Raw genomic sequence first — 11,129 nt, forward strand, 5'->3', positions numbered from 1 at the left:
CCAGGAGGCGGAGGTTGCGGTGAGCCGAGATCGCGCCATTGCACTCCAGCCTGGGTAACAAGAGTGAAACTCCGTTTCAAAAAAAAAAAAAAATAATAATAATAATAATAATAAGTTGGGTGCAGTGGCTCATGCCTGGAATCTCAGCACTTTGGGTGGCCGAGACAAGTTGATCACTTGAGACCAGGAGTTCAAGACCAGCCTGGCCAACGTGGCAAAACCCTATCTATACTAAAAGTACAAAAACTAGAAGGGTGCACACCTGTAATCCCATCTACTCAGGAGAAATTGCTTGAACCTGGGAGGCAGAGGTTGCAGTGAGCTGAGATCATTCCAGTGCACTCCACCCTGGGCAAGAGACCAAGACTCTGTCTCAAAAAAACAAAACAAAACAAAACAAAACAAAACAAACCTCAATCAATCAATCAACCAATGAACCTAAATGGTTTCCCACATGGGCAGCACCAGACCCCAGACCCCTTAAGCACCTTCATTTTCTTGGCGTGGAGTTTCTCTTCCTTCAGGTGCTCACGCAGAATCTCTCGATGGTTTACCTCCTGTTCTTGGGCAAACTCACAGAGTGTGTAGCTCCGTACAGAGTTATGGCGCTGAGCCATGCCCAAAGAGCTACCACCCTGGCTGGGCACGCTGGTGAAACCCTGGCGCCGGGCAAAGTAGTATACAGTCACCTGGTCAAAGCGTACATTCTTCCTCCGCAGCTGCTTCTGCCGCTTCAAGATGGATGTGGCTGAGAAGGGAGCACAGAGAGACGTTTATTATTATTATTATTTCTTTTTTTTTGAGACAGAGTCTCGCTCTGTTGCCCAGGCTGGAGTGCAGTGGCGCCATCTTGGCTCACTGCAGCCTCTGCCTCCCAAGTAGCTGGGATTACAGGCGTGTGCCACCACGCCCAGCTAATTTTTGTATTTTATAAGAGACGGGGTTTCACAATGTTGGCCAGGCTAGTAGTCTCAAACTCCCGACCTCAGGTGATCTGCCCACTTCAGCCTCCCAAAGTGTTGGGATTATAGGCGTGAGCCACCATGCCCGGCCAAGAGATGTTTTATTAACTCAGGGAGGACCTGTTTGGGGAGCTTGTTCTTTCTCATCCATCTAGGCTCTCAACTCTTCTCTAAACATGCTCCCTATGCCTAGAGAACTGTCTAATATCTTCAAATCCTAAATGCTCTTTTGGAAGGGACCTTGAACCTCAGCTGGTTCATACCACTGCCTCCATACTGACTACACCTAAACAGATGACCACAAAATCCATTTTTAGACATCACCTGGGAAGAGGATCTCTAGGTAATCTTTTGTGGATATGACAATCTATAGCTTTACTCTCCAATACTGCAGCTGCTAGCCACATGTGGCAATTTAAGCTAATTAAAATTAAATTTAAATTTCAGCTCCTCAATGATACTAACCACATTTCTTTATTTTCTTTTTTCCTCTGAGACAGGGTCTTACTCTGTCACCCAGGCTAGAGTCCAGTAGCACAATCATGGCTCACTGCAGCCTCAACCTCCCAGGCTCAAGTGATGCTCCCACCTTGGCCCCCAGAGTAGCAGGGACTATAGGTGAGTGCCACCACATCCAGCCAATTTTTGTATTTTTTGTAGAGACGGGCTTTCGCCATGTTGCCCAGGCTGGTCTCAAACTCCTGAGTTCAAGTGATCTACTGACCTCAACCTCCCAAAGTGCTGAGGTTACAGGCGTGAGCCACTGTACCCAGCCACTAACCACATTTCAAGTGCTCAATAGCCACATATGGCAACTGGCTACAGTTGGACAATGGTGATACAGAACTTTTTTTTTTTTTTTTTTTTTTGAGACAGAGTCTCGCTCTGTCACCCAGGCTGGAGTGCAATAGCGCAATCCTGGCTCACTGCAACCTCTGCCTCCCGGGTTCAAGCGATTCTCTTGTCTCAGAGTAGCTGAGATTACAGGTGACCGCCACCACACCTGGCTAATTTTTTTTTGTATTTTTAATAGAGATGGGGTTTTGCCATGTTGGCCAGGCTGGTCTTGAACTCCTGACCTCGGGTGATCTGACTGCCTCGGCCTCCCAAAGTGCTGGGATTACAGGTGTGAGTCACTGCGCCTGATCAGAACATTTTTATCATAACAGAAAATTCCACTGGATAGCACATATCTATAGCAGGGGACAGCAAACTGTCAAGTGCCAGACAGTAACTATTTTAGGCTCTACAGGCCATGAGGTCTCTGTTGCAATAAATTCAACTCTGCCACTGTAGCATGAAAGCCATCAGGGACAATGAGTATGACTGTGTTCCAATAAAACTTTATTTATTTATTTATGTTTGAGATGGAGTTTTGCTCTTGTTGCCCAGGCTGGAGTGCAATGACATGATCTTGGCTCACCACAACCTCTTCCTACCGGGTTCAAGCGATTCTCCTGCCTCAGCCTCCCAAAGTAACTAGGATTATAAGCATGTGCCACCACGCCCAGCTAATTCTGTATTTTTAGTAGAGACGGGGTTTCACCATGTTGGTCAGGCTGGTCTCGAGCTCGGAACTTCAGGTGATCCAACTGCCTCGGCCTCCCAAAGTGCTGGATTACAGCCATGAGCCACTGAATGCGGCCATTCCAATAAAACTTTATTTACAAAACAGGCATTGGGCCAGATTTAGCCCATGGGCACATGGGCAACCCCTCATATATAGCATCAGAAGTTCTTCCCAAGAACTAATTGAGCTGTAAGAATTAAGAAATCTTGGCAGGGCATGGTGGCTTATGCCTGTGATCCCTGTACTTTAGGAGGCCGAGGTAGGTGGATCACCTGAGGTCAGGAGTTAGAAACCAACCTGGCCAAAATGATGAAACCCTGTATCTACTAAAAATACAAAAAATCACCCAGGCGTGGTGGCGGATACCTGTAATCCAAGCTACTCGAGAGGCCTGAGGCAGGAGGTAGAACCTGGGAGGTAGAGGTTGCAGTGAGCTGAGATCACATCACTGCACTTCAGCCTGGGCAATAAGAGCGAAACTCCGTCTCAAAAAAAAAAAAAAAAAAAAAAGAATTAAGAAATCTGGATTTGCCCCAGTTGTCCAAGCAGCAAGCATTTATATTCTGCTACAGCTACAATTTCCTGGAACTCTCTGGGACTGTAGTGGGGGCAGGGTAGAGTCCTGGACTCCTTCTTCAATATAATTTAACCCATTCTGGGAACGAGCAAACCATAACAGAAGTAAAATCAGCTAGAATAAATCAGACTTTAGTCTATGATATTAGAGAAATGAGGTCCTCCAAAAGGCAAGGAAAGATGATGATTAAAGGCATATCCCCAAGCTACACAGAAGCTGTCTCGAGCTGCCATGGGTTCTGATGCGTAGGGAATATGGGTATAGGCAGGGAGGGAGCAGCTTACTCACGTGTGAAGCTGGCAGTGGTAGGAGGATTGAGGCTGTCGCAGCTGTCAGCACTGTCACTGCTAGAGATCTCATCATCTGAGTTGGAAACTGATGAGCCCACATCCACATCATCAAACTTCCTCTTGAGACCCGAGCCCGTGAATGCATCCATTGGTTTCAAAGGGGTTTCCTTGGGGAGCCCACCAAGTTGGCCCCAAAGCCCCTGTTCACCACCAGCTAGCCAGGTACATTAGGATTCTGCCCAGGGGAAAAAAGGAATCAGCATTCCTGTCCACAGACAGACCCCTCCCAAGTCTATACACACAGGTCACTGAAGGAAGAAAGCACCTGACTTAGCGCTGATGTCTGATTTCTCAAGATTACGTTATTTCTCTACTAACTCTGACCAACATTCTCCTACTTTTGTTTCCCTTCAGCCCCTCCAGTCTCAATCACTCTTAGAATAATGAGATGGGTAGCAGCAGAACCTTTCCCAGTGGAGGGAAGCCCTCTGCTTCCAATCCAGCTGGGGTCTAGGCTTCATTAGCCCAGGAATCACAGTAGCTGCTCTTCTGATCACAAGAAAGCTCTCCAAGGGACCAGTGAGAAGAACTTAAGATCAAAAGCACAATTATCACTGCTGCTTGTTTGATTAGCAAAAAAAAGGAAAAGAAAAGCAGAATTAGGCTTTGCCTAAACCAAGACTAGACCCAGTTATTTATTTGTTTTAGAGACAGGGTCTCACTGTGTTGCCCAGGCTGGTCTTGAACACCTGGGCTCAAGCAATCCTCCTGCCTCAGCGTCCAGAGTAGCTGGGACTACAGGCATGCACCACTGCACCCGGCTAGACCGGCTTATTTTTCCTAGTGATAATAAGGCCTGGCATTTCCCAAAGTGCATATCTTACCGATATTAATAGCTTTACATGGAAATAGGACTGCTATGTCAAAAGGGTTTAGAAAATTGCCTATAGTGGAACCTCTTAGAGGCTTTACATATACTAATAAGGATGGTGAAGCCTGAGAACACAGAATGCAGTGTTTCTACAAACCTGATTGTGGAACCCACTGTTTCCAAGTTACTTTAGGGTGCATATAATGCTTAGAGTACACTTTGGGAAATACTGCTCTATGCTCTCAATTTTGAAGGACATTAGCAGTCAGGAAAACCCTTTACCCAGACCTTCACAAGTGTAAAGTATCTCACCAGGCTTCTATAAAGGTCAAATTTGGTACCAAGTAATGGACCCAAGATTAGAATCTGCATGGCTCCAAAACCCAGAATCTTTCCCAGCCTCATACTTCTCCATAAAATAGGGGTCATCTGGTCTGTTACCATTCTCTGTGCAAGGACATTGTAGCTTTACGATCTTTGCCCTCTATAAAGAAATCAGCAAGGGGAAAACAAATAGCAAGAGGAGTAACCATTTATTCTGGTTATATCAGTGTGGCAAGCAGTGTTGTTTTCAACACGTCTTCATACAACCAAGGAGTCTGAGATAGTCCATTTCCTAGGTACACATCTTTTTTTTTTTTTTTTTTTTTTTTTTTTTTTTCATGTTTTTTTTTTTTTTTTTTTTCTTTTGAGACAGAGTTTCACTCTTGTTACCCAGGCTGGAGTGCAATGGCGCGATCTCGGCTCACCGCAACCTCCGCCTCCTGGGTTCAGGCAATTCTCCTGCCTCAGCCTCCTGAGTAGCTGGGATTACAGGCACGTGCCACCATGCCCAGCTAATTTTTTGTATTTTTAGTAGAGACGGGGTGGGTTTCACCATGTTGACCAGGATGGTCTCGATCTCTCGACCTCATGATCCACCCGCCTCGGCCTCCCAAAGTGCTGGGATTACAGGCTTGAGCCACCGCGCCCGGCGGTACAAATCTTTTTATTTCATCCTTGGATTTAAGTTCCAGAAGGACACAAATCTGCTCAGCACAAATGCTGTCAGAGCTGGAGCCATGTGTGATGAGATACGAACCCTCCCCTGCCTCAGTAATGCCAGAACCTACCCAGACTATGATCTCACCAGTTGCTAATTATGCAGCAGGAATAACAACACTGCCCAGAACGACAGGGCTGCATTACTGCAGAGCAGCTACCCAGAATATACTGTGGTGTCAAGAGATGCTTGCTACAGCGCTGTTTTTCTGGACTGTGTCTGTTGGAAGCAATTTGCCTGCTCTTGGATCAGCTCTACAAAGTCAACCAGACCTAATAAGTACCTTAGAGAAGATATTTCCTAATCTATCCAGATCGCATCAAATTCTGCATTCAGGTCACAAGATGTACCTAAGAAACCTCAGCCATCAGAAGTCTCAGACAAGCACATTCCTGAAATAAATTTGGCCAGGAAAGAAAAAAAATAATAAAGTATTCGATAAAAATTGTAATTAAATTTAAAAATGGGCCCAAAGTATCAGTTCAGTTCTTCGGGTTACTGATCTTACCATCAGAGGTCACATTCTTAGGGCATGGTAAGAAAGGAGGAAGTCAAGGGCTTTTTACGGGTTAAGATTTTAGCTGGGTTTAAAGCTACCTATCAACAAACACATTTCTCATTCCATTCTATTGTAGGGGGAGGAGGAACCCCTTGTGATCGAATACTTATGTGGGTGGTATTTTTTAGAGATAGAATAATGTGGCCCACTGAATTTAATTTTGCCTCCCCACTTATCAGCTACATGATAAATCAGCCTGAGCCTCAATCTGCTTTCTCAGAGGGTTTTAGGCCCACCTGAGTTTTAACTAGTTTCAGTTAGTGCTGCTACTAGAAAAGTGGCTTTTGGCCAGACACAATGGCTCACACCTATAATATCAGCACTTTCAGAGGCTAAGGGAAATAGATTGCTTGAGTCCAGGAGCTAGAAACCAGCCTGGGCAGCATGGAAAAACTCCATCTCTACAAAAAATACAAAAATTAGCAGGGTATGGTGGTATGCGCCTGTAGTTCCTGCTACTTGGGAGGCTGAGGTGGGAGGATCGCTTGAGCCCAAGAGGTCGAGGCTTGCAGTGAGCTATGACTGTGCCACTGCCCTCCAGCCTGGGCAACAGGGCGAGACCTTGTCAAAAATAAAAATAAGAAAAGGAAGGAGCTAGCTAGCTTCTTCCTTGACCTGGACACACTCAAGGATGTATGACTGTAAATAAATGTATACTCCTGTTCTTTCCTCAGGTGTCCCTGGGCTTCTAGTAGTGTTTCCTTTGAATATTTCTCTTTAAGTCTCATATAAAGTTGGGTCTGCGCCAAAATCATCTTTATTACTAGAATTCTCCATGGTCAGCAGGGCATGGTGGCTCACACCTGTAATCCCAGCACTTTGGGAGGCTGAGGCAGGCGGATCACCTGAGGTCAGGAGTTCGAGACCAGCCTGGTCAACATGGTGAAACCCCCATCTCTACTAAAATAAAAAATTAAGACAGGTGTGGTAGCGGGCGACTGTAATCCCAGCTACTGGGGAGGCTGAGGCAGAAGAATCACTTGAACCTGGGAGGCAGAGGTTGCAGTTAGCCAGGATCGCACCACTGCACTCCAGCCTGGTGACAGAGAGAGACTCCATCTAAAAAAAAAAAAAAAAAAAAAAAAATGGAATTCTCCATGGTCTTAACCCTCAGGAGTATCAGTTCTCTTTAGGTGACTTTTTGTGAACTTGGATGCAGGAAGGATTGCTGGCTGCTTGTTCTATTCTCCTCCTCTTTTTCTCTACTTCTGGAATAGTGGTTTCTGGGCAATGATAGGAGGTAGGTAAGAAAGAAGAAAAAAGATGTGACACCTAGGAGAAAAATATTTTCTTTAAGCTGTCTGAAAACAACTGGAACCTATGGCTATTTGTGTAAATAACATGTATACTGACTATGATCAAACTCTTCTATTCACGTGGATGGAACTCAGTAAAATCCTCAAGGAGACTCCGTTGCTCTCTTCACCCTACCCAGGCTCTGTTAGCAGCACTTCCTCTGACATTGGCTCCATTATTTTTTAAAAAAGAAAAAAGATCTATTATGTCCTGACAACAACGTAAGATTAAATTTCAACCTGGCTCCCCTTGTCCAACTCCCTGATGTGAACTTGACTTTTAGATAAAGATGTTCACTGGACACTAAGAACAAACCTCCTGTTCACTTCCATAGTGCCCCGAAGAAATCCTTCTTTGGGAGGCTGAGGCAGGAGGATTGCTTGTGGACAGGAGTGCAAAACCAACTTGGCCAACATTGAGAGACCCTGTCTCTGTATTTTTAAAAATTGGCCCGGTGTGGTGGGGCACATGCCTGTAGGCCCAGCACTTTGGGAGGCCAAGGTGGGCAGATCACTTGAGGCCAGGAATTCAAGACCAATCTGGCCAACATGGCAAAACCCCCTCTACTACAAATACAAAAATTAGCTGGGCATGGTGGTGTGTGCCTGTCATCCCAGCTACTCGGGAGGCTAAGGTGGGGGGATTGCTTGAACCCAGGGGGCAGAGGTTGCAGTGAGCTGAGATCGCACTGCTGCACTCCAGCCTAGGTGTCAGAGCCAGACCCTGTCTCAAAAATAAAAAACAAATAATAATTTTAAATAAATTTTTTAAAAAAGAAATCTTTCTTTGCAATAGTAACAATTAAAATAGTTTCCAGACTTTCCAATTCATCAAATTAATCTTTCAAACTACAACTAGAAATCAGTCATTCCTATCTGTCTCACCTATTCATTGGTAGAGGATCAATGCCTGTGTTTAAGAGAGAAACTTGTAAGTTTTAGAGCCTGGGAATGCAGGTAAAAACTGACAGTTAACTGTCAAAATGACCAACTCAACAAATGCTTTTGGAGAAAACAACGCAATCCTCTATAAAAGCTTTTAAATCCCAGTGAAATTAAAGGTCACCTGACACTTTCTGGCTACGTGTCTTGTGGTCTTTTCTCAAGGGTTTCTGGCTGAACATTTCCCAATGGTATATGAAATAGTTAAGATCCACAGCATAGAAGACATTAGGTTAGCACCGTATAAACAGGTCTACCAGCATTATGTGTATTTTAGTACTAGATCTAATTTTTTTTTCAGGCCTATAAGGACTCCTATAATAACCAAAACAAACAAACAAAATTTTTAAAACCTAGTATATGTGAGACCAGCAAGAGGGACTGGCCCAAGCAAAATTTTCTAGAATGTATTTGCAAAGTTTAGGTAATACAACTTTCTTTCTTAAATGAGTCCAAAGTAATAAGCTACATCCCACAGGAGAAAGCCTCTCCACTCGACTGGAATCCAACCTTCTGCTAAAGGTCAAGAAACCAAAATCTGTAGTAAGATGGTCAGGGCTGCCATCTGTAGCTGGGTTGGAGGAAGGAAGGGTTGCTGCTGTGTTATGATAAACCTGAATAAAATGACCTGCCCTGTTTCTCCTTTTACAAGATACTGTGGTTGATTCTCAAATACTATAAATTTGATGGATCCATGTGTCTTTGTGATCACCAGGATCATGAGCTTATAGAGCACTCAAATGAAAACCCTCCATTTAAGCTAGGTATTTAAAGAAAGCCGTGCACCCACCACCCCCACTCCCTATTCACTAACACAGGGTTAGAATTTGGCTTTCCATGCCTAAACTACCATCGTGTGGAAGACAGGAGATCTTTGTAGGAAATGGAACATGATGCTGCATTAACTCTCAAGGATATCCAGTCATTTATCACACCGGCACAACCAACATCCTGGCTTTGGAGATTTACAAAACAGAAAGCCAGGAAAGAAAAAATCGGAACTATGCAATTACCTTGAACTGAAAACTGCAAGACAAGGGGACAGTGTTGTCTTTTGGGGATAACTTCTAGCATTTCATATTGAAGAACAGTTTGTGTGTCACACTGCCACTCTCAACCCCTTTAAAAGGATGAATCAAGACCGCAGCACTAAAAGGGACGGGTGGCAGTTGGCTGCGTGTTTGGGCCTATGAAAAAAGATCAAGCTAGCAACCAGGGGAAGCGATGCCTTCCTTTTCCTACACGACGCCAGAAATATGGGAAACATCAGGAACCAGAGCGAAGAGACATGTCAAGTCACCAGTTCCCTTTAATGAACACGCCTGCGGAACCCTTCAGCTCTCGGCCCACTTTCCTCTGATTCCCGCTAACCTTCCCGCTCATTCCAACCCTCTGCAGCCCCTACCCAGCCTTCCTCATCCCTTCCTGCCTGCTACTCACAAATTCCCAACCACTCCTCCCACATTTTCCTCTGTTCCCCCTCCCCTTCCTTCACTTTCTTCCATCCTACATCATTCTCCACTCCATTCCGAACTCAATCCTCATCCGCAATCCTGCAGGCTTCCAAGCCGCCCAGCGGTCTCCCTCGAGCTGCCCCCGCAGTCCGGGCCCGCGTCCTGGGTGTCTCTCGCTCCCACGCCTCTACCCGAGGCCGTTCCTTCCCAACGGCACCCGACCTCCCTGCCCCCCGACCGCTCCCGTCCGAGCCTCTCATTTCTGACCCCTCCATCCGCACGGCTCTGGGCTTGACCACTCCTCCACGGCCGCCCGAGGGCCGATCCCGAGAAAGGACGAGGCGGCACCCTCCGCCCCGCACCCCTAGGCCCATTACCGGCCCCGCCGCAGCTGCCTCCTCCCGTGATGGTCTCTGCCGCCCCCGCTGCCGCCGCCGCCCTAGCCCGGGTGGGAAGAAGGGAGGAGCGAGCGAGTCCGGGGCCCCGCGGCGACGGCCGGGGAGCTCCCAGGGCGGCAGGGCGGGGAGGGAGGGCGATGGGCAGCCCGGCCGGCAGGCAGAGAGGGCCGGGCGGCTCCGGCAACTCTGGCGCCCCCAGCAGCAGACGCCCAGAACCGCCCCGGCTCCGGCTAACAATAGGCTCCGGCCGCAGCGCTCTGTCTCTTATAGGCGCCGGCACGTCCTGCCCTAGCCCCGGGGCGGGCTGGGAAATGGAGTCTACGTGCCAGCCCCACGCCCGGCGGCATGCCGGGAGTTGTAGGCAGTGCCTGCTGCAAAGCCGAAGCCGGCGGGCAAACCTGCTCCGGAGGCGGTGTCTCTGCTGCAACCTTTAAATGGGGGAAGAGAGGAGCTTCTCGGCTACACATCTTAGATAACTAAACGAATTCTCCTCCAAAGCTCCCTTTTCCTTTCACTAGGACCACACACTCCTTGCTCATGGGGTCTTAATCTTCGGCAATGTGACTTATTGCAGCCTGCCCAAGTTACAAAGAATACAAGCAATATCTTGAGTTATATACTTGTATGAGGGACTGCTTTGAGTGTTTTCTTAAAAAAAAAAAAATTGCCATGATCTTCTCAACTTTGCAAACTATTCTATTTATTTATTTATTTATTTAAATAGAAAAGGGGTTTTCACCAGGTTGCCCAGGCTGATCTTGCACTCCTGGGCTCAAGCGATCTGCCCGCCTGGGCCTCCCAAAGTGCTAGGATTATACGCATGAGTCACCGCGCCCGTCTGCAACCTATTTATTTATTTATTTATTTATTTTTGAGATGGAGTCTTGCTCTTTCACCCAGGCTGGGGTGCAGTGGGGGCGATCTTGGCTCACTGCAACCTCTGCCTCCCGGCTTCAAGCAGTTCTGCCTCAGCCTCCTGAGCAGCTGGGATTACAGGCGCCCGCCACCATGCCCGGCTAATTTTTGTATTTTTAGTAGAGACAGGGTTTTGCCCTGTTGGTCAGGCTGGTCTCGAACTCCTGACCTCGTGATCCACTCGCCTCGGCCTCCCAATGTGCTGGGATTACAGGCATGAGCCACCACGCGTGGCTGGAACCCATTTTTTTTTT

General features: G+C 46.9%; 1 protein-coding gene across 4 annotated transcripts in view; it reads right to left on the bottom strand.

Moving 5' to 3' along the window:
* CSRNP2 (cysteine and serine rich nuclear protein 2) overlaps positions 1-10,256 on the bottom strand; it is a 20,641-nt gene extending 10,385 nt beyond the window's left edge. Inside the window, exons 1-4 of one of the 4 annotated variants that reach the window (XM_037744711.1) lie at positions 9,940-10,192; positions 3,865-4,016; positions 3,398-3,634; positions 489-748 (exon numbers count right to left, since the gene is read on the bottom strand). In XM_037744711.1, the coding sequence (XP_037600639.1) occupies positions 489-748; positions 3,398-3,548 (411 nt within the window). In that variant the 5' untranslated portion in view covers positions 3,549-3,634; positions 3,865-4,016; positions 9,940-10,192. Of the gene's footprint in view, positions 1-488; positions 749-3,397; positions 3,635-3,864; positions 4,017-9,829 lie in introns of all 4 variants that reach the window. The other 3 variants (XM_037744712.1, XM_017545886.2, XM_017545885.2) reach the window with 3 other exon arrangements.
* Positions 10,257-11,129: the final 873 nt, after the last annotated feature.

The sequence above is a fragment of the Cebus imitator genome, unplaced genomic scaffold (assembly GCF_001604975.1).
Source record: "Cebus imitator isolate Cc_AM_T3 unplaced genomic scaffold, Cebus_imitator-1.0 Scaffold181, whole genome shotgun sequence".
NCBI classification, from domain to species: Eukaryota; Metazoa; Chordata; class Mammalia; order Primates; family Cebidae; genus Cebus; species Cebus imitator.